This window comes from Muscardinus avellanarius, assembly GCF_963383645.1.
Source record: "Muscardinus avellanarius genome assembly, chromosome: 10".
Classification (NCBI taxonomy): domain Eukaryota; kingdom Metazoa; phylum Chordata; class Mammalia; order Rodentia; family Gliridae; genus Muscardinus; species Muscardinus avellanarius.
The window spans coordinates 62,092,229-62,117,531 of record NC_137796.1 but is presented as its reverse complement, the minus strand read 5'-3'; the positions used below and the strand labels follow the sequence as shown (position 1 = coordinate 62,117,531).

At 55.8% G+C, this 25,303-nt stretch overlaps 2 protein-coding genes across 7 annotated transcripts in view; one reads left to right on the top strand and one right to left on the bottom strand.

Annotated features, from left to right (window-relative positions):
- Nucleotides 1–425: 425 nt before the first annotated feature.
- KCNC3 (potassium voltage-gated channel subfamily C member 3) lies at nt 426–14,152 on the top strand (the record flags this gene model as incomplete). Of its 4 annotated transcripts, none has more annotated exons than XM_080702539.1 (4): nt 426–1,313; nt 5,295–6,402; nt 7,813–8,004; nt 14,016–14,152. In XM_080702539.1, the coding sequence occupies 4 exons, from the start codon at nt 426–428 to the stop codon at nt 14,150–14,152; spliced, it is 2,325 nt and encodes a 774-aa protein (XP_080558665.1). The 4 variants fall into 4 exon arrangements, with proteins under 4 accessions (XP_080558665.1, XP_080558666.1, XP_080558667.1 ...); XM_080702540.1 differs by lacking the exon at nt 14,016–14,152 and adding an exon at nt 12,789–12,913; XM_080702541.1 differs by lacking the exon at nt 14,016–14,152 and adding an exon at nt 8,239–8,342.
- A 3,982-nt stretch (nt 14,153–18,134) lies between these two features.
- The window catches only part of MYH14 (myosin heavy chain 14), a gene marked incomplete at both ends in the record, with an annotated part of 82,942 nt that continues 75,773 nt past the window's right edge, over nt 18,135–25,303 (bottom strand). For all 3 annotated transcript variants that reach the window (XM_080702534.1, XM_080702535.1, XM_080702536.1), the window contains 4 exons: nt 18,135–18,291; nt 18,868–19,040; nt 22,620–22,728; nt 23,330–23,538. In XM_080702534.1, coding sequence (XP_080558660.1) covers nt 18,135–18,291; nt 18,868–19,040; nt 22,620–22,728; nt 23,330–23,538 — 648 coding nt within the window. The remainder of the gene's footprint in view (nt 18,292–18,867; nt 19,041–22,619; nt 22,729–23,329; nt 23,539–25,303) is intronic.

Genomic DNA, 25,303 nt, shown 5'->3' with positions numbered 1-25,303 from the left:
GTCCCTTCTCACTGCAATCAGATTGGCTTCTCATATTGTGGCCCGTCCTTCCTGGCCAGTTTGGTTCCCTTTATTTCGGTTCGGTTCTTTCAGTTCTCTTTCTCAGAACTTGCTCGGTTCTCTCGGTTCTCTCGGGGCTGCTGAGCCAGGCCTGTCGTCCCAGCTCCTTTGGCACCCCGCCCCTCCTCTCTGCTCTTTCAGCAAAGTCCAATCGGCGAGCCTCATCTGTGGCGCCGCCTCCACCAACTGGGCGTGCCAGAGTCCCAGCCCCTAAACCCTCCCAGCCTTCGCCCCACCCACCTGCACCGGCCAACCAGTTCGGATCCTCCTCCAGAGAGGCCCCGCCCCTCCATCCATCTCTTCCTCCCACCCAATCACGTCCGCCCCTCCCCTGAACCCCGCCCCGTCGGCCCCGCCCCCGGCCAATGCTGAGCTCAGTCTGCGTCTCGTCCTTCCGCCGGCGCCAGGGGGCCAGCAAGCAGCAGCCGGCGCCACCGCTGCAGCCGCCAGAGTCCCCGCCGCCGCTGTCCCCGCCGCCGCCGCCGCCGCCGCCGCCGCAGCCACAGCAGCCTGCGCAGCCCGGCTCCGCCGCGTCCCCGGCGGGCCCCCCGGCACCTCGCGGGCCTGGGGGCCGGCGCGCCGAGCCATGCCCCGGGCTGCCGGCGGCGGCCATGGGGCGGCACGGCGGCGGCGGTGGCGACAGCGGCAAGATCGTGATCAACGTGGGCGGCGTGCGCCATGAGACGTACCGCTCGACGCTGCGCACCCTCCCGGGGACGCGGCTGGCCGGACTGACGGAGCCCGAGGCGGCCGCTCGCTTCGACTACGACCCAGGCACCGACGAGTTCTTCTTCGACCGGCACCCGGGCGTCTTCGCCTACGTGCTCAACTACTACCGCACCGGCAAGCTGCACTGCCCGTCCGACGTGTGCGGGCCGCTCTTCGAGGAGGAGCTCGGCTTCTGGGGCATCGACGAGACCGACGTAGAGGCCTGCTGCTGGATGACCTACCGGCAGCACCGTGACGCCGAGGAGGCGCTCGACTCCTTCGAGTCCCCGGACTCCGCGGGCTCCGCCAGCGCCGCCAACGCCTCCGGCGCGCACGACGCGGGCCTGGACGACGAGGCGGGCGCGGGCGGCGGTGGCCTGGACGGCGCGGGTGGCGAGCTCAAGCGCCTCTGCTTCCAGGAGGCGGGCGGCGGCGCCGGGGGGCCGCCAGGGGGCGCGGGCGGCGCCGGCAGCACGTGGTGGCGCCGCTGGCAGCCCAGAGTGTGGGCACTCTTCGAGGACCCCTACTCGTCGCGGGCCGCCAGGGTGAGCGCGCTCTCCGAGCCCCCAACCGCCCCAGCCCGCCCTTTGGGCACCCCCAGACCCTCAGGAGCGCCCCATCCCGACCCCTTTTGGGACTTCCTAGGCCCTCAGCCTCTTCTTACACGCCTCTTCCCCCTAACCCGACTCTCCCAAACACGCTTTCTCCGCGGCCCTCCCGCAGATATTCAAAAGAAGCTTCTCCAACCTTCAGGATCTCCCAGGTCTCGTCATTACTGCCCCGCTGGTCCAGGTCACCCTTAAACCCTTAGCAACTCTCTCCTGACAGTGAGTCTTCTGGGCTTCTCCGATCAGCCCCATCCCCAGCCTTTCCTGGACCTCTGAGACCCTCTGAAGACCTTCCCAACCTTCAGGGTCTCCCGGCCCCTCTTAACCTTTTGTAATGGCCCTCGGCCACCCCTCCACCTTCAGATCTCTCTCAGCACCTCAGTTTCTGGGACCATCCCCAGTCCCTCCAAGGATCTTCTTTCCCAACTCACAAAGTGTCCCAAGCCCTGTGGACACTGCCCACCCCACTTCCCCACCCCCTCCAGACTTCTCCCTCATTCTCCATAGGGCCTAGAAAATGTCTCTTTCCAAGTTTGGGTCTCCAGGTCATTGTGACCCACCCACTTCAGCTCTCGAAGTTTAGAAGCCCCCCTCCTCTACTTCAGAGCCTCCTGGACCTCTCAGAACCTTCACCGCTTGCTCTAGCCAGGACCTCCCGCCCCAACACTGAGTGCTGGGGCACCTTCCCTCCTGCACCCTCAGTGTTCATGTTTCTTCTTGCACTCTCCACCCCAGCTCGGGTGCTAAGGACTGTCCCCATACAGCACCAGACTTCCCCAAGACGTTCACACCCCTCATCTCTCCACAAGAGTCCTGAGCCCCCGTACTCTGCCTTTTCTCTCCAGAACCCATATGTTCTCCAGAATTCCTCTTTCTCACCCACAGACAGTTCCAGTTTCTGCCTTCCATCCTTTCAACTGCACACCTCACTCTGTCTCTGGGACACTCTCCCTTCCCAAAGCCTCCAACCCTTTTCCTGGTCTGCCAAGTGACTTTTCCTCCTGCTCCAGAACTTTATCTCCCCTGAAACCTTGGGGGCCCCTCCCTCAAGTCATCAGCCTAGAAACTTCTCAGAATATCTTCAGTTCTTTCTTTCCTGTCTTGAGGGTCTTTCCACCTACCTGATTCTCCTTCCGCTAGCCCTGTTTTCTGCCCCTTCCTTAAGCTTGCTCCATCCCAAAGCCCCAAACCGGGCCCCTTAGCCTTTCTTTCCTCCAAAGTGACCCAGAGAGCGCACACCCTACTTAGTCATATAGTTCCTCCAGCCTTATCTCCCTGATTTCCCCCAAGAGCTCTCTTCATCTTTTCAGGGAAACTTCTTTGAAACTGTAACTTCCCAAACTAAAAAGCGACCCCTCCCCCTTGGCTCTCCCCCGAACCTCTTCCTTCTCCGAACTTCCTCCCTGTCCCAGGGACCCCGGGTTGGGGGGAGAAAGCGTGAGAAGACTGGGAGCAGTTCTAAAGGGAGGGAGTTAGGAAGCGGGAAAGAAGAGGGATCCCTAGGTCCTCCCCTTCCAGCCTCGTAGGGGTCCGAACACCCGGAGGAATCGGTCCAGACCCCTCCCCCCACGGGGCCGCGTCCTGGGGCGGGAAGGACACGCGGAGCCGCAGTGCCGCATTCGCGCCAGGGGAGGGAGCAAGGGGGAGGGGGGCCTGGAGGCGCCGCATAAAGTTTGGTCCCCAGGAAGCGCTGAGTTGGCGAGATTTGGGCTTGAGTTGGGGGAGGTGGGAAGGAAGAGGTTCGGAAGGGACATGACCCTAGATGCTCCCTCAGGCCTCGGAGCATCTCACTCTCCATGGCCTGGGGCATCCTTTCCTCCTGTGACCCCATTGAAGGGTGCTGAGGTGAAGAGGAGGATGAAGGTGGAGTTCTGTGGTGGTCAGGCTAGGGGTTCAGGACAGTCACGCTTTTGCTGCACAAATGTGTGTGTGTGTGTGTGTGTGTGTGTGTGTGTGTGTGTGGTACTGGGGATTGAACCCAGAGGCATTCTACCTCTGAGCCCTATTTTATTTTTTTTTATTTTGATGAGAGGTTAGGTTGTTAGGTTGATGAGAATCTCACTACTCGCCGAGGCTGTCCTCGAACCTACGATCCTCCCCTGTCTCAGCCTCTCAAGTAATGGGATTACAGGCGTGAGCCAACAATAAATGTTTTTTGAGCATTCGCAGTTTGCCAAACACTTTCCTCCGAGTGAGATTGCTTTGAGAGTTTGGAGCTCTGGCTAAAGGAAAGTGGAGGGTCCAGTCCTACTTCCTCTCTCCTTTCCTTCTTACAGGGACTCCGTGCCCTTCTATCCCTTCTGCCTTTGAGCCTCCCCGGGGTAAGGGGTTAAACCGACCCGAGCTGCCAACCTTGCAGCTGTGGACTGCGGCCGGTTCCCACCTTCTCCTTTGTTCTGGGAGGGAAGGGGTTAACCTAGTTAGTACCTGGCCAGGAAGCGGAGGCACTGCGGCTGCGCACGGCCTGTTGGGGCTCGGGCTAGGGAAGGCTTCAGGAGGCGCCTAGCCATTGCGGCTGCGCACTGCGGCGGGAGGAGGGAGCTGTCCGTGGTGCTGGTCGCCGTGCGCCCCGCCCCCTCCGGGCCTGGCCGGCCCGCCCCCACTGCGGTGCTGCAGCCTGCGCCTCTTGCCCGGCGCGGAGGGGGTGGGGAAGCACCGGGCATGCGCTCTGCGGAGGCCTCTGGCCTCTTAAACCACTGCGGAGAAAGCCGGGAGGCCGCGGGTCTGAGCTGACCCTCACCCACCCACCCCACTCTGTCGCCTGACCCTGTCCTCCCTCTTTAGTCTGTATTTGAAATTAAAAGTTTAGCGCCTCTAACCTCATTCCCCCTACTAGCCATCTGATTAAAGCCCTGATTGTATCCCCTCCCCTTCCCTCTCCAATGCACAAACCCTACTCTTTCCTCCCTCTTCTCTATGTATCGGATAATATCCATGGCCATCTCTAGGGGCATGACCCCCATTTTTCTTTCTCCCAGACCTTGACACCGTCCCCTGTTCAGCTTTTAGTCAAGCCCCACATCCCTGGGTAGCAAGGCTCTGGTTCTCTCCCACCTTGAAATGGCCCGAGTGTGTCCCCTTCCCCCAATTCTTTTACTTATTCTCCTAAAGTCTTGGCCTTCATGAGGTCCTCGTCCAGCCTTCACCCCTTTCTGAGCCCTGGACATTGGCACTGAGGTCCTTAACCCTGACCAGTCTCTGACCCATCCACCTTGCCCCTCATTAACTGATTTCTCATATCCCAGTAACAGCTCAGACTTTACTGTGTTCCTGGCAATGAGCCAAAAACTGTTTTTGGAGCCAAGCCCTTTGTACACTCTCCTAAATTAATCTCCACAACCATCCCATTAAAACACACACACACATTCAGAAAGCTTAATCCCCTTGCCCAAGTTTGGCAGGTTAAAAGCCAGATTCAAACCCAGTCTTTCTTGCTCTTATCGACTTCATGGTTCTGTCTCTCCACCTCCCCTTCTCTCGGTTCCAAGCTGACCCCGAAAGCCCCTGAGACACAGAGGGTGTGCGATCTTAGTCTATCTTGCCCTCACCCTATAGCACAACAGTTGGGCCTGCCAGGAAGCCCTGAGAGAGAATCCAGGGAACAGAAGAGTGTGGGGAGGTGGCCTAGGAGACAGGGCGGGAGGCCAGGAATGCTGGTTCCAGGCATGACGTAGCCCTTCTGCTGCGTATGCTGGGGCCAGCTCCTGTTCCATGACCCCTGTTCCTTTCTCTCCCCTTTTGTCAGCTTTGGAGGGGGAAACAGGATGCTGGAAGTTTGGAGCCACTGGATTGCAACACCCGGATTCCCCGAGTTTGGGCCCTGGGAGGCTGGGGAAGGGGACACTGAAAGGGTCCTCCTTAGAATCCGGTGGACTGACGCCTGGGTCACCTCTCCTCTCTCTCCTGCCCCGCCTGCAGTATGTGGCCTTCGCCTCGCTCTTCTTCATCCTCATCTCCATCACCACCTTCTGCCTAGAAACCCACGAGGGTTTTATCCACATCAGCAACAAGACGGTGACACAAGCCTCCCCGATCCCGGGGGCTCCGCCAGAGAACATCACTAACGTGGAGGTGGAGACGGAGCCCTTCCTGACCTACGTGGAGGGCGTGTGCGTGGTCTGGTTCACCTTCGAGTTCCTTATGCGCATCACCTTCTGCCCGGATAAGGTGGAGTTTCTCAAAAGCAGCCTCAACATCATCGACTGCGTCGCCATCCTGCCCTTCTACCTGGAGGTGGGCCTCTCGGGCCTCAGCTCCAAGGCTGCCAAGGACGTCCTGGGCTTCCTGCGCGTCGTCCGCTTCGTCCGCATCCTGCGGATCTTCAAGCTGACCCGCCACTTCGTGGGGCTGCGGGTGCTGGGCCACACGCTCCGCGCCAGCACCAACGAGTTCCTGCTGCTCATCATCTTCCTGGCCCTGGGGGTGCTGATCTTTGCCACCATGATCTACTACGCGGAGCGCATTGGCGCTGACCCGGACGACATTCTGGGCTCCAACCACACCTACTTCAAGAATATCCCCATCGGTTTCTGGTGGGCCGTGGTCACCATGACCACGCTGGGCTATGGAGACATGTACCCCAAGACCTGGTCCGGGATGCTGGTGGGGGCGCTCTGTGCCCTGGCGGGGGTGCTCACCATTGCCATGCCCGTGCCCGTCATTGTCAACAACTTTGGCATGTACTATTCGCTGGCCATGGCCAAACAGAAGCTTCCCAAGAAGAAGAACAAACACATCCCCCGGCCCCCACAGCCCGGCTCACCCAACTACTGCAAGCCCGACCCGCCCCCGCCACCCCCGCCCCACCCTCACCACGGAAGCGGTGGCATCAGCCCCCCGCCGCCCATCACGCCACCCTCCGTGGGGGTGACTGTGGCTGGGGCCTACCCGCCGGGGCCGCACACGCACCCCGGGCTGCTCAGGGGGGGTGCAGGGGGGCTGGGGATTATGGGGCTGCCTCCTCTGCCGGCCCCTGGGGAGCCCTGCCCGCTGGCTCAGGAGGAGGTGGTTGAAATCAACAGGGCAGGTGAGATTGGGTGCAGGAGGGCGGGAGGGTGGGTAGGTGGAAGCCAGTGGGAGGAGGTGTCGCTGAGGTTTATAGACAGAGGGTGATCATCAACAGAGGGGAGACAGCTAGATGGAGGCCAAACAGGAGGCACAATCACAGAGCCACAGAGGATTGCACAGGAAAGAGTTTGGGGGAGATGTGGCTGGCAGCCAGGCAAGGCAGAGGCAGCGGGAGTCCGGGCCAGTGGTGTTTGGTGACAGGGACTGAGAAAGAGAAGAGGGGCTCACAGAGGGGCTCATGTGAGTCCTGGGCGGGCCAGAGACCAAGGCCAGGGGACAGTTGTGGCATCTGAAGTGCCCAGAGACAGCCCTGAGGCCCCCAATGCTAGGAGCGGTCCAGCTGGGTCCTTGGCAAGGAGTCAGAATATCACTTAGAGCCAACACTTGGCGGGGAGGAGAGGGAGACGGAGACTGAGGAGTGGCGGTAGTGGTCAGTGGGAGAGCGTCCAGGATCTATTAATGGTAAGACCAGAGAAGTTGGCAGTAGTTGAAAGCTAAGAGTCAGAGGCCCCTGGGATGGAAAGATCACAGGACAGAAGGACAGTATGGACACCAGGGCCAGGTGGGCTCTGCAGAGGGGCCTGGAGAGCGCTCCACACAGGTACTGCTAAGAGGAGAAGACAGGGAGAAGAAAGTTGACTGTGCGTGCGTAAGTGTGTGTGTGTGTGGGTGTGTGTCCACATCCCAGGGGAGTCTGTGCCTCAGAGGCAGGGATTTGGGTGCCCGGGCAGAGGGAGAAGTGGGCCCCACCCCCAGGCCCTAAGTAGGTCAAGAAAGGGAGCTGGGCCACCCGGCCCCCATCTTGCTCCCTCAGCCGCTGGCCCAGATTCACACCAATTAAAAATAGCTCGAGTCAGAGCCTAGGGGACCCCCACCTGCCCCTCCCTCATCTATCACCTCCCCAGTACTTCCCCACGGTGCCCTTTCCAGCGCCCAATACCATAATCCCTAAAAGCCACTGCCTGACCTGCCACATCTGCTCAGCCCCCCAAAACCCACCTGGCCAGTCCTCACTTGGGTATCCTCAGGAACTGTTCCACCCAGCACTCCACCTCACCCCTTCCCTGCACCCAGCCACCCCTCAACACGCATCACCCTAGCCCAGCTCTGTACACCCTAACCTGCCCTGTCCTAGTGCTCTGGCCCCTGACCACCTCTATTCGCACTCCACCCTGCCCATCCTGGTTGCCCACTCCAACACTCAACATCCTCCATGCAATGACCATCTGTTCCCCAAACCTATCAGGGCGTCCCCTGGCTCCCAATGGCACCCTTCTCCCCAGTACCCTGCCCCAGAATCCTGTTCATCCAACCTTGTTTCCGGCCCCTCACTCTCCTCTTTGTGTCTGTCTGACCCCCTCGAATGCAGATCCCCGCCCCAATGGGGATCCAGCAGCAGCAGCACTCGCCCATGAGGACTGTCCTGCCATAGACCAGCCGGCCATGTCCCCAGAGGACAAGAGCCCCATCACACCAGGAAGCCGGGGCCGCTACAGCCGGGACCGAGCCTGCTTCCTCCTCACTGACTACGCCCCTTCCCCTGATGGTTCCATTCGAAAAGGTGAGGTGCCCTCCATGGGCCCCCTGGGGCCCTCCCTCTGTCCCCTGCCCAGGGGAGAGAGGAGAGGATGATGGGGGTGGAGGTTCTGGGCTTCCCTCTCCCCTGTCTCCCCCATTCCCTCCCGCCTCCCTTCCCCTTGCCACCCCAGGTTTCCTCGCCACTGACCCTTCGCCTGTCTTTATTCCATCTTCATTCGCCCACCCTGGACCCTCTGGCCTCTTCCCCTACCCCCAGACACCGGTGCTCCCCCACTGCCCCCCCCAGACTGGCGTAAGCCAGGTCCCCCCAGCTTCTTGCCCGACCTCAACGCCAACGCTGCGGCCTGGATACCCCCCTAGTGGATGAGCCCCTTCCCCCCCAGGGTAAGTAGCTCCCCTCTGTTCCCACCTGATCCCTCCCTCCTTCCTGACTAACTCCTCTGAGAACATGTAGCCCCCCCCCACTGACTGAGAGACCCCCACCCTCCATGGTGAACAGCTGCATCCGGCTCCCGACCCCAACCACCTGCCCCTAGGACTTGTCCTGCACCTCACCAACCCCCAGAACCCACCTCACCCTCCCTCCCACACCTGGCGCCTGACCCCAACACCCCGCCATCACGACTGACCCCCCACATCAACGTCTCTCTCCCCTGGAGTGTAAAAAAATTCCTTCAGGAAAACAGGGTACACAGCTGGAACACTTTTGGCCACCTGTCCCAAACCCCAAGGGTTGAGCCAGCATTGAGCACCATTTGTTGCCAGAGCTGGGCATCAGGGTTCACCTGGAGCTCCAGGGAGGTGGACGCAGACCTAGAGGGTCCCTGGTGGAGGTGACCTGTGCTGGTCTGAAAGGGGACATCAGGAAGGCCTTCTGATGTCTTCAGTGGGCCAGAGCTCTGGCGGAGAGCCAGAGACCTAATTCTCTCCACGAATGATTAGAGGAGTCACACGTGTAAAGCCTGGAGACTGGGTCACACAAGGGGCGGGCCTGCAGCTGGGTGAGGCCAGAAAGCAAGGCTGGTGGAGGGCAGGGAGCTTGCCCTGGGGCCTGGGGAGACAGGTGAGCTGGAGCAGCTCAGGGTAGGGAGCTTTGTGGGGACAGGCTGGAGGGGGAGCTAAAGTCAGGAGACTGGGGTGAGAGTCCAGGGGGAGAAGAGGAGGCCTGTGTTGGGGCCAGGACGATGAGAATGGAGGGAAAGGCATGAAGCAGATGTCAGAGATCAAGAAAATGGGGAAAGCTGGGCCTGGTGGCACAGGCTCATAATCCCAGCACTTGGGAGGCTGAGACGGGAGGATCTCAAGTTCCAGGCTAGCCTCAGCAACTTAAGGAGGCCCTGTTTCAAGAATAATAAGCCGGGCGTGGTGGTGCAAGCTTGTAATCCCAGCATTTGGGAGGCCGAGACAGGAGGATCATGGTTTGCAGACAGCCTCAGCTACTACTTAGTGAGGCCCTTTGCAACTACGTGAGACCCTGTTTCAAAATAAAGAATAAAAAATAGGGCTGGGGGTGTAGCTTGGTTCTAGAATGTCCCCGAGTTCCATCTCCGGTACCACACACACGTGCACGCGCACACACACACACAAGAATAGATGGATAAATGGGGAGCTGGGGATGTAGCTCAGAGGAAGAATGCCCCTGGATTTAATCTCCAGTACCATAACGAAAAAGAGGGACAGGGAGCCAAGCAGAGTGGTACACACCTGTAATCCTAGTACTTGGAAAGCTTAGACAAGAGGATCACAGGTTCGAGGTCAGCCTAGGTAACATAATGAGACTCTATTTCAAAATAATAAACTGGAAGCCGGGCGTGGTGGCGCACGCTTGTAATCCCCGCGCTTAGGAGGTTGAGACAGGAGGATCACGCAGGTTCGAAGCCAGCCTCAGCTACTTAGTGAAGCTCTCAGCAACTTAGTGAGACCCTGTTTCCAAATAAAAAATAAAATAGGCCCAGGGGTATAGCCCAGAAGTAGAAGGCCCCTGTGTTCCATCCCTAGTATCGCAAAAATAAAATAGAATAGAATCAAACAGCCAGGGATGTAGCTTCATGCTAGAGTACCCTGGGTGCAGTTTACACACACACACACACACACACACACACACACACACACACACGGAGGCGAGGGGGATAGAGTGAAGAGGTATTCTGTAGATGAAGTGTCCAGCACCTAGGAAGCAAACATACTCTGCCGTCCTACTGTAACTCTACCCCCCCAGGTGTTTTCATTCAAGTGTCCCTCCAGTCATTCATTTACTCAGCAGTGAGTTGTGTGTGTGATACTAGGGACTGAACCCAGGGACATTCTCTCCAAATTACACCTATAGCTCTATTTTATTTTTATTTTGAAACAGTCTTGCTAAGTTGCTGAGGGCCTCAGATAAGGTGCCGAGGCTGGCATCAAACCTGTGACCCTCTGGTCTCAGCCTTCCAAGCACCGGGATTGCTTGGAAATGTGCACCCGGCTAAGCAAGGGATTTTTTTTTTTTTTTTTTTTTGGGTGGTGCAGGGGGTGGAACCCAGAGGCTTTCTACCTCCGGGCTATACTCCCAGACCTTTTTTTATATTTTATTTGGAAACAGGGTCTCACTAAGTTGCTGAGAGCCTCACTAAGTAGCTGAGGCTGGCTTCGAACCCGTGCGATCCTCCTGTCTCAGCCTCCCAAGTGCGGGGATTACCACGCCTGGCTAAGCAAGGAATTTTTGAAGGCATGCTTCTAGGCACTGGAGATCTGGCTATGAACAAAGCAAGAATTTGCTGTCGCAGTTTGTAGAAGCTGGCAAAGTAGGGCCCAGAGGCTAAAGCTTTCAGCCTGCTGTTTTTGTCAATAAAGCTTTATTGGGACACAATTACTATTACAGTATAACAAGAGAGTGGAAGAGTTGTGGTGGAGGCCTGCATGGCCCCCATAGCCAAAAAAGTTTACAGTCTGGCCTCTTAAAGGAAAATTCTGCCAACCTTGGTTGGACAAAACAGAAAATAGACAGTAAAGAAAGAAAAGCCAGATGTGCTGGTGCATGCCTGTAATCCCAGTACTTGAGAGGCTGAGACAGGAGGATTGCAGGTTTGAGGCCAGCTTCAGCAATTTAGAGAAACCCTCAGAAATTTAGCATGACCCTGTTTCAAAATAAATAAGAAGATGGGAGTGCAGCTTGTGGATAGAATGCCCCTGGGTTCAATCCAAAGGGGGGAAAATAAAACAGAACGAGATAATTATTCAAAGCCAAGTGTGGTGCCACACATTTGTTATCCTAGTACTTGGAAGGCTGAGATAGGAGGATCTGGGTTTGCGGCCAGCCTTAGCTATTTAGTAAGGCCTTCTGCTACTTAGGGAGGCCCTGTTTCAAAATAAAGAATAAAAAATTGAGGCTGGGCATGGTGGCACATGCTTGTAATCCCAGCATTTGGGAGACTGAGACCAGGAGGATTGTGGTTTGCGGACAGCCTCAGTTACTTAGCAAGGCCCTTAGCAACTCAGTGAAACCCTGTTTAAAAAAAAAAAAAAAAAAGACTAAAATAGGGTTGGGGTGTAGCTCAGGTAGAATGCTCCTGGGTTCAATCCCCAGCACCACACACGCACACAAATATAAGTATTTAGGCCACTTCAGATAAGGTGATCTGCAATGCCTTTTTGAAGAGGAGACTTAAAACTTGATGGGTGAAAAGGCCCAACGATGCAGAAGGTCCTAAAGTGCTTTGGTGGTTTGTAAAAGAAATAGGAAGGACGGCAGTAGGGCTGGAGTTGAGTGGGCCAGGACAGAGGTCTGCGGAGTGAGTCTGGGAAGAGAGATCATGGCCACCATGAGGCCGGGCTTCATCTTAAATGTGACCCGAAGCCAGCTGGAGGCATTTGAATGAACACTGGCTCAGCAGACACCTGTGGACCCTTTCCTTAGACATGCAGACATCCTACTGAGGCCTTGCCCACAGCCCAAAGAGATGCCGTGAGGGACTCCCTGAAGAGTTTGTAGAAGTGGCTTGTCTAGACCCCCTGCTCCACAGAAGTACGGGCATGGTGGCCCATGCCTGGAATCCCAATACTTGGGAGGCAGAGAGAGGAGGACCTCCGCAACTTAGTGAGACTATCTCAAAGAAATAAATAGGGTTGCAGGTGTAGCTCAGAAGTAGACTATCCTTGGGTTCAATCCCCAGGACCAAACACATAAACATACCCCAAAAAAGTGCAGGGAAGCTTGGCCAACCCCAGGTCACAGAGTAGACAGGTCCCAGAACCCAGGCTTCCCGGCCCTGGTCCAGAGGGGACTGACTGCTCCTCTGTTCCCCCCCGACCTGCCTCGCCTCCCTGTGGCAATCCCATCGTCCTCCATTTTCATCTCATCTCCCTCCTCTGCCCTTCTCCCACCTTGCCCCTCTCCCTGCTCGCACCCACCCTTCCCTGCCTCTTATCCCTCCCCCCAGGTCTGAGGGGCCCTGGTGAACCAGAGGGGGAGGGGGAGGTCTGGGGAGTGAGGTGGATGAGGGCGGGTGGGGGGAGGTCCCTGCTTCTCTTGCCTATGATGCCACAATCCATTCATTGAACTCAAATAATGGCTGGAGCTGATGGGGCTGACTGAACCCTCTGCCCTGTGTCCAGGACTCTTTGTGCCCCGCAACTCTCTCCCTCCCCCGCCCTCCCTGGACCCTCCCTGCCCTCTTTCCCAGTTATGCCTCTGTCCCCCCTCCTTTCTCAAGACATCCCGCCCATCCTAGCCTGTCCTCCCCCTCTGACCTCCACACTGCACACCCCAACACCTGACACTCTCCCCATCTTCCTCCTGTCCTGGTCCTCTCCCTACCCCATCCCCAGCCACCCCGGAAGCTCCTCCCATATTTGATGTCTCTGGCCTCCCATTTCACTGCTCCCCTCCCCCCCCCGGAAAACACCAGAAAGGAGGAAGAGATCCCGGCGTTTCTCCGTCCCCCCAACAGTGAGGTTGTGTTGGGGGGTTCCCCCCCACCATCCTCCCACCCCCGCCGTGACTCTGTGTATTTCTGTCCCCAGCTCTTGTCACCGCCTGAGACCTCGCGAGACCCTCGGGTCCCCCCTGCCCCTTCCCCCCAGGTTAGCAATTGGGAATGGCTGGGAGGGGGTGTCCCCAAGATACCGACCGGGCTTCAACTCCTCCCCGAGGCCCTGGCCTCAATCAGGACTCCAGACAACCCCTCGGCTCTGCCTAGAGAAGCCGCAGAACCCCTCTCCACCCCCACCTGCAGGATGGAAGCGGGACCCCGCTTTCAGAACCACACATACTGCCCAGATCTCCCTTAGTGCCTTCGGCCCCCCTCAGAAGCCCATTTTAGCCTTTGGGATGCTCTGAATCCTTCCCACAACCCACATTTCCCGGACCTTCTTGGGCCCGTCTCGTGGTCCCGGGTGACCCCGCCCCCTCCCGCCCGCCGCCCTTGGAGTTATGCCACTCCCCGAGGGCGGGCGTCCAGCCTTGGCTCCACTCACCCCAGCCCCCTTTCCCTACACTAGATGACCCCCAGATCCATTGCTGCGCCAGCCTGGTTCTCCCCAAGCCCTCTCTCCAGCTGCTCGCCCTACATGCATTTCACCCAGCCCCTGCTGCCCCTGCCGACCACCATCCCGCCTCGCTGCCCCTCACCTTTTGGCCTCAGATGAGGGGACCTACGTGGGCGGGCGGGGCGGGCCTCGGCGGGGGTGGGGCCGGGAGGCTGGGGGACGCCGCCCCGCCTCCTAATCCGAGTCTCTCCCCCTCCCCGTGTCTGAACCCTTCTCGTGGACGCCGACTGACTCTCCGATTTGATCACTTCTCTCTCTCTCTCTACGTCTCCTTGGTCCGTGTCTGTCTCTGCCATCCTTCCTGTTGTGTCTCCGTGTCTGTCTTCCCGCGCCCCTCCTCTCCGTCTACCTCTGTCTCTGCCTCTTGCCCCCGCCCGCTCCCGTGTCTGGGCATCTCGTGTCCCCCCCCCCCATCCCTTCTCTCTCTCTTTCCCCATCTCGGGGCCTCTGTCGGACCCTCCCTCCACGCTTCTTCCCTGTGTTTCTGAACATCCCCCCCCTCCCCAGGTTACGAGAAATCCCGCAGCCTGAGCAGCATCGCGGGCCTGAGCGGGGTGTCCCTGCGCCTCGCGCCCCTTGCCACCCCCCCTGGCTCTCCCCGGGCCACCCGCCGCGCCCCCCCAACCCTGCCCTCCATCCTTTAGCGCTCCCCTCCCCCCTGTGGGGGGACTCGGGGGTGACCGGGAAGAAGGTCAAAGGAGCTGGGGGTGGGGGAGGGTGGGGAAAGGGTTTTTTTTTTAAAAATCAAAAAGTCATTAATAATATGCAACTGAGATGACGACGCCAGCAGACACCCCGGGACCCCTCACCCCCACACACACCTGGGCCCTCAGGATGAAGGGGGAGGGGCCATAGATCGCCCCCTCCCTTCCTCACCAAATTCTCCCCAAAAAGCCTTCTCAGGTCTCCACGAGCCATAGAATACCCCCTCCCATGAACTCGTGTAAATAAGTCCAAATTATGCCAATCACATTTTGGGGCACCTCCCCCCAACACACTGCATGCCTCCCTAACCGGCCCCCCTGCTCCCACTCCACCTCCACAATAAGCCGCCAGGGGCTGCATGCTGCGCTCGAGGGGAGGGGGCTGGGACCCCTGAGGGGTCAGGCTGGCCTTCTAGCCACAGGAGGGTCTCCTGGCTTCCTGCCCTTCACGCTAGGAGAGCCACCAACCCATCACGCATTAATCCAGGAAAAAACAAAAACCTAGAAACATGAAGCAGGAACCGTTATCCAAGCCAAAAACCCAGAGCTGTGCTCAGATGGTGGAATGAGGCAGGAGGGGTGGGCTGCTGACAGCTGCTCCCTCGCTCAGCCTTTAGAAGGATCCCTCTGGTGAATTACACCCTCTCATCCCCCACCCACCCCCGGGGATCTGCTCCCCTCTGTTCTTGCTGCATGGACTCAGACTTGCCATCCCGGAATTCCTGGGGTGATTTGGCCCTAGCACACAAAATTCCCTAACCCCTCTTCCACTGTTCCCAGGACATGAGACCTGCACCTAGAATTCCTGAGATTGACCCTGGCATCCCACACCCCCAAATCCCCACACACCCCTGGGGTTTAGCCTCTGCACACAGATGCTCCCCCCCCCAATACTCCCCACCCCTAGTTCCCTGGATTGCATCCCAGTACTTTTCAAACCTCCAAGACTTGACCCGGCTCTTCAGCTCAATTTCAGCCTTTGGGATGCTCAAATCCTTCCCAGAACTTTGGCATATCCTGGACACCCCCAAAATCCTCAGGCCTGTTCTCCAGATACCTAATGTGAGATTCACCGTCCCCTTGATGCTAGAAATTCCAAGACAGGCTGAGCCTGTCTGCAATTCCAGGGAGCCAGACCCTCCCCAGCACCCCCTTAAGTCTGCCTAGGCCGGCGGCCTACAAAGCCCCTTCCCGAAATATGGTGCCCAAAGGTACCCTCTTCATGTCGAACTGTGTCCCTGCTAGTGTGCTAAGGTTTTAGGCAGTACAAGGCCAAACATCTATTTGAAGAAGCTTTGTCGTTCATGTGTGTATTTTGCACATGAAACTCCTAAGTCCAGGTATTGCAGCTTGGCCGGGACATCATTTATTTAAGTTCAAAGTGTTCCCACTCACAGCAGCCCGCAAATGGTCGTGGAGGCTGTGCCCAAGTGGAGGGACACTAGCATATCAGGCTTGGGAGGCGAGGACACGCGTCGATGGGCTGGGACGCCAGCCCGCCCTTCCCCAGCGCCGTTCCTCGCCCGCCACGCTCGCGGGTGGAAAGTCATTCCTCAGTCCACTCCTGGCTCAAGGGTGCGCTACCTCCCCCAAGCCCAGAGACCACACTGGTTCCAGAATCCTTAGCGGACCCCTCCCCCTCTTTGGGAGCCGGGGGTCCACAGAATCAGCAATCTCCCTCCCTCTGCTCCCACAGCCTCAGGAACCCTCCCGCGCCCACTCGAGGGTAGGGGAGTCACTGGGCGCGATTCTCGACATAACGATTCCTATGCAAGGGGCATTCTGAGTGCCCCATCCTTCCCCCGGGCCCTTAACCCTGGACGGTCAGGGTTGAGGGGCGGGGAGGGTCCTGGTGGGGGCGGGGCAAAGGGCTAGGGGCTCCAGACACCAGGTTACGGGTGGGGACTGATTATATTGCCAAAGGGGTTCAACTTCTTTAAACAGCCCCGTTTCCCTAGATCCTCACAGAAACCGAATGGGGCGGGGAAGAGGGGTGAGGGCATTTTCCAAAGGGTACTGACCTCTTCCCAACGTCTCCCCCTGCTCGCCAATCCGCCACAAGTACCCAGCTTTTTAGTTCAGCTTTAAAAAAAAAAATAACCACAATCATTATAAACGTCTACAGAACGTGATTTCGTCCCCTCCCTCCCCATCCCCCAAGTCAACAGTGTGGGATTCCGGGAGGGAGAGAGAGCTACACGGACTGCTTCCAAGTCCGGCTCCCCCTTTTCCCCCGGGCCGCCAGGGTGCCTGCAACTACACGCATGCGCTGCATGACGCGCCCCCCCACACGCATGTCGCGCCCCTCCTGCGCTCCGGGAACGCACGGACACGGGGCAGGGGGCGGGGCGATTGGGGAGGAATGAATGGCTGAGGGGTCTCCCTGAGCTCAGCGGCTCCCCCTCCCCAACACACACACACAGCAATAAGTTTCTCACTCAATTGTGGGCGGGGCGGGCCTGGCCTGTCGCTGGGGGGCAGGGGAGTGGCAAAGGGGCGCTCTCAGGGATGGGGGCGGGGTCCGGAGTCCGTGTGGGGAGGGGAGGTCTGCAAATCGTCCAACTCTGGTGCTAACGGCGGGTCTTCTCAGCCCACCCGCAGGGCAGGGAGCGAGGGGTCGGCACCCCTCCCCCAAGCCTCCCCCACGCCCACCCAGGGTGCATGAACCGCCCAACGCAGAAGCTGCCGCATGTCACCCCCCAGAGAAAAAGTGTCATGCCCCCTTCCCACCCACCCTCTCACTCCCCATCAAAATAAAAGTTTCCTTTTCATTTAAAAGTTGTCTCCTGTTTGTCTGTTGAGAAGGTCTCTGGATGGGGCGGTTAATATTCCCCCTTGGGGGCCTGGGACGGTGGCACACGCCTATAATCCCAGTTCTCGGGAGGCTGACACTGGATGATCCCAGGTTCGAGGCCAGCCTTAGCAATTTCGTGAGGACCTCAGCAACCTTAGTGAGACCCTGTTTCTGTTTTTCTTAAATAGAGATAGGGGTGTAGTCCCCATTGGAACTGAGGCCCTACCCTCTGTATCACGCCCCGAAGCCAGACTACCTGTGTTGGAATCCTGGTTGAAAATTTTCCTAGCTGTGTGTCCACGGACAAGTGGTTCACCCCCCCCCCCCAGCCTGTTTCTATTGTTCTGAAAGTGTGTGGAACAGGCAAGGTTTGTTCATCCAGCAAACATATACTGAATGCCAAGTGCCAGGCGCCGTCCCAGGCACTGAAAAGCAGTGAACTCCCCGCCGCTGTCTGTGATGAGGGTGGAGCCAAGTATCCGGCCCTCAACTGGTCACTATCCCCAATCCCCCTTTATTTTAAGGACTTGAGAGTTGGCCTGAGGGTGGCACCCTCCTGGCGCCATTCTGAGCCTGTGTCCTGGAGTGAGAAGCTGAAGTTACTTCCTCTCAATGCCCCACCCGCCACCCCCGCCGCACCCCCATCAGAGACTCCGCAGGAACACACAGCGCTTCCGAGGGTCCAGAAGGGGTTGGACTTTATTTCTGCCAGTGTCGCCTCCAGCCCCCTTTGGGAACTCCAACCCGTGACCACCCAGAAAGGAGGATGGGGGGGGGCAGCGAGAGAGGGTTGAGGGGCCCTTGTCCTGCCCTTCTGAAAGGGTCCAGGCCCAGGGAGCCCGGGGCTCGGGATCATTAACAAAACAGGACCACAGCTTGCCAACTACACCCAATTTTCTCACAAGCAAGACAGCCCTGGTCTCCGCCTCTCTGCCAGCCCGCTCCCCTACGCTGGGATGGGGCTGGGGGAGGCAGTTGGTGGGGGGTCTCAGGGAGCTGCAGTTGATAAATGCCAAAACCCGCCAGGCGGCAACCTCATTTCCAAAGGGCGAGAAGCCGGAGGGCAGGTGCGCGGGACAGGTGCTGCGCGCCAGGGCCCTGCCCTCGGGGCTCCGAGCAGGGCGGGGATCACTGGGCCTGGGCGGGTGGGGGGCCCTCAGCCTCTGGGGCTGGGGCTCCAGCCCCCGGCTCCGCCCCTTCCGCCTCCTCCTCATCGGAAGCCACGCCCTCTTCCAGGCGGAAGACTTGGCGCACGGTTCGGGTGGTGAAGGTGAGGGGGCCGCGTCTGTAGGGAAGAGGAGAGACCGGGACACAGAGATGTTATGAGGGGCTCACGAGATATGGAGAGAGAGATAGGGGACGAGAAAATAAGGAGAGGGAGAGAGAAGACCAGGAGAAATGGAGAGAGAGGAGAGATGGGCGACCGAGAAACGGGGGATAGAGGGGGGAGGGACAGAGATGAGGTTAGGTGAACATTGACAGACAGGGACAGAAACAGGGACGAAAAGCCGGGGGGCAGAGAGAGGGAGAAAAGAAAAATGGAGGCACAAGGAGACAGAGATGGGACCCAGAGGGGGCTTAAGGACTTGCAAGGATGGAGGGGGAGATGGAGAACACAGAGAGGGGCAGAAAGACAAAGGGTGCAGAGGGCGCGAAGGGAAGAGGAAGGAAGGTGCAAAGAGAGAAAAGGGCGCAGAGATGAAGCAGAAAAACAGCCATGGGAAGAAAAGGTCTAAGGATCTGCCCCTGCTCCCAAGACCCCGCACGCCTGGGGACCCACTGCCCGCTCCTGCTGCCCTGGCCAGGCCCCGGCTTCTCGTATCCCTACCACCTGTCAGGCAGAAGTGCAGGACGGACATACCGAAGCCGGTTCCTCAGCGTGGTCACCTCGCGGTTCATGGACTCCGCGGACTCGGTGACGTCCTCCAGCTCCCGCTGCAGCCTCCGGCGGCCTGCCTGGGCCCGGGACGCCTCCTCCTCAGCCTCCTCCAGCTGCCGCTTCAGCTGCTTGACCCGGAGGTTGCCTTTCTCCAGCTTGGCAGGGCAGGGGGATCAGGACAGATCTTTGGGTGCCAGCCTCACAGCCCCCTCATCCCAGCCCCACCTCTCCTGCTTCCCGAGGGCCTCTGCCTGCCCCCTGCTTTGTTTGGGTCTTGTCCTTTACCCCCCTAAGACCCTCCTGCCAACTCTACCCACCTCTGGTCTCCCTGCAAGCCTTCCTGCCTTAGATCGGTTCTCCACCCAGAGCCGCCCCTGCTCATAACCCTCTCATGGCTCCCAAGTCCTGCTGGCCTCAGGTACCCAACCCTCAGCCTGCTATTTCAGGTGAGCAGGGTCTTATTCTTGTCCACTTCTCTTCTCAGAAACTCACTGACCAGACCATCTTCCCCAGGATCTTCCCAGACCCTGCCATCTGTCTCTTCAGGGAGGGAACAGGCGTGATCTGACTTCCTTCCTTATCACTCAACCTCACCCCCTTTCTTCGCTCCAGCCACGATGGTTTGCTTTCGGCTCTGAAGTCACCAAGCCCATTTCCTTTCATCAGGGTCTCTGCACTTTCTGCTCCTTCTGCCTGGCTCTTGCTCCCCTTTCAGGTCTCAATTCAAATCTTACTTCCTCAAGAGAAGTCCTCCTGATGCCCCCAATCTAAAATGGATTCCCATTCCTGTGTCTTCCTCTCTCTCTCCTTTTCTTCCTAGCCCTTGCCACCATGTGTGATGATTTTTGTGTGTTTATATGCTTATTGCATTCTTTCCTCTACGGACAATGTGAGCTCCTGAGGCCAAGCCCCTTCTGTCTCATTCACACCTGTATTTTGAGTGTCTAGTGCACTGCCCGGCACGTGGCACGGACTGGGTAACTGTTTGTGGGGAAAAGGGTAAATAAAGCACAGCTGAGTTGGTGTGTGTGTGTGTGTGTGTGTGTGTGTGTGTGCGTGTGTGTGTGTGTTACTGGAGATTGAGCCCAAAGGCACTCTACATCCAACCTTCACCCTCAATCCTATGTTTTATTTTTACTTTGAAACAGTCTCGCTAGGTTGATGAGAGTCTCATTACTTGCTGAGGCTGTCCTTGAACCTGCAATCCTCCTGTCTCTGCCTCCCAAGTACTGGGATGACAAGCATGTACCACCATGCCTGGCTTTTTTTTTTAAATTTTTTTATATATCTTTCTTTTTTTAAGGAGATGGGGGCATAGTTTAAGAGAAGGCCACAATAAAGGGTTATGTCCCAGAGAAAGGATCTAGAATGGTCTCTTTCTGAAGGTGGAAAACGGCCATGGCTGAGCTTTTAAGGTCACAGAATTCAGTCTAGCCTGAAGGACCTGGGTTCTGATCCAGCATCCATTACCTACTAACTCTGTAACTTTAATACAAGTTATATCCCTTCTTAAAATTTCAGTTTCTTTACCTGTAAAATGGGGCTGGTGAGAAAAAGCTACTCTGTGTGTGTGTGTGTGTCTCAAATATATAATATACATAAAATATAATATATAGGTACATATATATAAATGTATATATATTTAGCAGTTGTGCAAGACACCGTAACTTCCCAATAACTAATTAAGTGCACAGGCTCCCAGGACCAGTATGTGAACTGTGATCCCACCTCCTACTGCTAAATAATTGCAAACGAATCACTTTACATTTTGGTGCAGTTTCTTCAGCTTAACGGGGAAATAACAGTATCTATCTTGTGGAGTTCTGATAAAAATGGGACACACTGCATGTTATGTTTTTAGCATAGTGTGTGGCACATAAAAATAATAAACATTATTGTTGTTATTTTAGTTTTGTTCTAGCTTCGGTGTTTAACATCACCCCTTTCTCTGACTGCCTACCAGGGCGCTTCTTCGATGCTAGAATTTTATTTTAGTTTTGGCACTGGGAATTGAACTCAGGGATCTTCTACATCTGAGCTATACCCCAGTAAAATTATTTTTTATTTTGTTTGTTTGTTTGGTGGAACCCAGAGGCTTTCTACCTCCGGGCTATACTCCCAGACTTTTTTTTATATTTTATTTGGAAACAGGGTCTCGCTAAATTGCTGAGAACCTCACTAAGTATCTGAGGCTGGCTTCGAACCCGTGCGATCCTCCTGTCTCAGCCTCCCAAGCGCTGGGATTACAAGCGTGCGCCACCATGCCCGGCCAAATTATTTTTTATTTTGAAGTAGGGTCTCGCTAAGTTGCTGAGGGCCTAAGTTTCTGAGACTGGTCTTGAGTCTGTGATCTTCTTGTCTCAGTCTCCCAACCACTGGGATTACAGGTAGGCACTACCATGCCTGCCTAGATGCCAAAATTTAGGGAAGGCAAAGTCACTGCTTCTGACTCTCTGTAGTGGTTGTTGTGTTTGGTACTGGGGATTGAACTCAAAGGCATTCTGCTTGTGAGCTACACTCATACTCCTATTTTTTATTCTTATTTTATTATTTATTTATTTATTTATTGCAGTACTAGGAATAGAATCCAGGGGCATTATACCTCTGAGCTACACCCCCAGCCCTATTTTTTAGACTATTTATTTATTTGCAGTACTGGGGATGGAAACCACGGGCATTGTACCTCTGAACTACACCCCCAGTCCTATTTTTATTCTTTATTTTGAAACAGGGTTGCAGTGAGTTGCAGAGGGCCTCACTAAGTAGCTGAGGCTGTCCGTGAACTGAGATCCTCCTGTCTCAGCCTCCCAAATGCTGGGATTACAAGATGTGTCACCACGCCCGGCTTGACTTTATTTTTTTGAAACCGGGTCTCACTGAGTTGTGAAGGACCTAAGTGGCTGAGGCTATCCGCGAACCGCCATCCTCCTGTCTCCACCTCCTGAATCCTGGGGTTACAAGCATGCACCACCACACCCAGCTTTTTATTCTTATTTTAAAATTGGGTTTCACTAAGTTGATGAGAGTCTCACTACTCAGCTGAGGCTGTCCTCAAACTTGCCATCCTCCTGTCTCAGCCCCCAAATACTAGGATTACAGGTGTGCGTCGCCACGTCTGACTTCTGAGCCTCTGTTGATCCTCTGAGCCCCAGGCTGGTGCCTGTACTCAATTCTGCCTACTGCTCCCAGTATTTGGAGATTGCTGTCTCTGGAGATGACTGTGCTGTTTCACGGCTCACTGTCTTGTCTTTGTTTTGTGTTTTGGTACTGGAGATTGAACCCAGGGGCATTCTACCTCTGAACTACACCCACAACCCGCTTTTACTTTGAAATAGGATCTCACTAGGTTGCTGAGAGTCTTACCAAGTTGCTGAGGTTGGCCTCGAACCTGAGGTCCTCCTATCCCTCAACTTCCCAAGTACTAGTATTATAGGTGTGTGCCATCATGCCCAGCTGTTTTTTTTTTTTTTTTTTTTTTTTTTTTTTTTTTTCTGTTATTGGGGATGGAACCCAGGGACATTCTACCTCCGAGCTACACTGCCAGCCCTATTTTTTTTTATTCTTTATTTCTTTATTTTGAAACAGGGTCTCACTAAGTTGTGGAGGCCTCACTAAGTAGCTGAGGCTGGCTCCAAACCTGCCATCCTCCTGTCTCAGCCTTTCAAATGCTGGGATTACAAGCGTGCGCCACCACGCCCGGCTTGCACTGTTTCTTAATGATGCCAACCGCTTACCTGGTCCCGGAGCTGGTCGGCCACTCTGCGTTCCTCTTCCACCTGCAGAACCACCTCCTTCAGCCGCTTCTCTGCTCTGCGCACTAGCTTGCCGGAGAGGATGCGCTCCCTAGAGGGAGGATGGAAAGGAGGCTCAGCAGGACTGTCCCCAGTCCTTGTCTGCTGGCTGTCATCTATTCTGGACTGGCCTCTTCCCTCCTATGGGGTCCCACAGTCTGTTCAGCCAAACAGCAGCCATCTCAGGAGCCGAACCCCAAGGCATCTGTGCCCTCAGCTTCTAAGAAGTCTCATACCTGATGATCCTAAAAATGTTTTTTGTGACACTGTACTGGGGATTGAACCAAACACTCTACCTCCAAGCTATGCCTTCAGTCATTTTTGTTTTTTATTTTGAAACAGGGTCTCCCTAAGATGCTGGGGGTCTAATTTGACTTCAAACATAGGCAGAGCCACAAAGATCACAGGTGGCCCTACACTTATTTAAGTCCAGCCAAGATCAGCAAACCCATCCAGTTGGCCGAGCTATGCAAATGTGCAGGAGTGAGGCTCACTCAACCCCACCTTAAGCAAACCTGCCTACCCTAAAACTCGGGGGCACTGTTGTAGGGTAATTTGTTATGCGGCTATAGCTAGCTGCTACATTTTTGTATAACTCACACTCTCAGTGGAACAGCAGTTACTTGCATCCCAAAGCATCCCCTCCCACCTACCTGCTCTCCTGCTCCAGCTGCTCCTCGGCTTGGGCCAGTTTAGACTCAAGGGCAGCGATCATCATCTTCTGGCGTGCCCGGGCCCCAGCATCCTCCTCACCCAGGCGACCCCGTAGTTCTTGGATCTGCCGCTCTAGCTGCTGCCGCCCACTCTCGGCCTTGGCTGAGAAGCTGCGCTCAGCAGACAACTCTGTGGTCAGGGTCTCCACCTGCAGTGGATGGGGACAGGCAGGATGTCATAAGGGAGCCTGAGGAGTAGGAGGAGGAGGAGGTGGCAAATCCACGCACCTCTCGGAATCAAGCTGATGGTTGCTATTAGTATAGAGGCTGCCATATACTAAATACTTGATAATGCTAACATGTATTTTTAGCTTTTTTTGTGTGTGTGTAGGGCATATTGGGGATCAAGCTCAAGGTCACTGAACCTCTGAGCTATACCATAGCCCTATTTTTAATTTTACTTGATAAGTTGCTGAGGGTCTTGTTAAGTGTCTGAGGCTAGCCTCGAACCTGCCATCTTCCTCTCTCAGCCTTCTCAATGCTGGGATTACAGGTATATGCCGCCACGCCTGACTTTGCTATTTTAATCAGTCCACAAGATCATTGCAAACTTGTTTTAAATGCTATAAATTCTACCTCAGACTGTGAACAAGTCTAATTCCAGGGGGTTATCACACTTCTGTCTGCACCAGGATCATCTGGGGAGCTTGTGAGAAAAATGCAGGCTCTGGGGTCCCACCCTTGAGAGACAGTGACTCAGCGGGTCTGGAGTTGGGCCGTGGACCTTCATTTATCACAAGCACCGCAGCAGGTCTCACAGGAGAGATCATGCAGGGTCATTTTGAGAAGCAAGCAGCAGCTCCTGCATTATGAACGTGTAAACACGCTCCTAATAATAGCCCCTGTTGATTTATTCAGCCGCTGCTCTGCAAGAGGCCTGGTGATGGGGGTGGGGAAGCGCGTCGGGCGTCTGATTCAGGCTTGTTTCATTTTGTCCTCGCTTGAGTGTGTCAGGACAGGGACCAGCATATTGTCCTCTGGTTTTTCAATTTTTTTGTGCGTGTGTGTGGCCCTGCGGATTGAACCCAGGAGCATTCTACCTCTGAACTACACCCCTACCTCTATTTTATTCTTTATTTTGAAATAGGTTGTGGAGGGCCTCACAAGTAGCCGAGGCTGGCGGCGAACTTGTGATCCTCCTGTCTCAGTCTCCCAAGTACTGGGATTACAAGCGTGCGCCACCACACCTGGCTCAACTTTTTTTTTTTTTTTTTTTTTTTAAGTATTAGAGATTGAACCCATGGGCCTTCTACCTCTAATCTACACCCCCAGCCCTATTTTCTATTCTTTATTTTTGAAACACAGTCTCACTAAGTTGCAGAGGGCCTCACCAGTACCTGAGGCTGGTCATGAACCCACGATCCTTCTGTATCAGCCTCCTGATTACTGGGATTACAAGCGTACGCCACTACAACTGGCTCAACTTATTTTATTTTATTTTATTTTTTGTGGTACTAGGGGTGGAACCCAGGGTCTTTCTACCTCTGGGCTATACTCCCAGACCTATTTTATTTTTTATTTGGAAACAGGGTCTCACTAAGTTGCTGAGAGCCTCACTAAGTAGTAGCTGAGGCTGGCTTCGAACCTGTGCGATCCTCCTGTCTCAGTCTCCCAAGTGTGGGGATTAGAAGCGGGCGCCACCACGCCCGGCTTCAACTTTTTAATTGTCTAATAAAATGATGATGCAGAAAGTCAAACACTTCTTGAATGGCTAGCTTCACAAGCTAATGAAAGGCGGACACAACTGTCAACACCATCCAGGTCACAGAACAGAAGTGTATATCTTCAGGTAAAGGTAATCGGGTGGACCCTTGCTAATAACAACCCCTTCTTTTCCCCCCAAATAGCATGTTATCCTTACTTTATGATAATCACTTCCTTACCACTCTATTTTGGTACTGGGGATTGCATCCA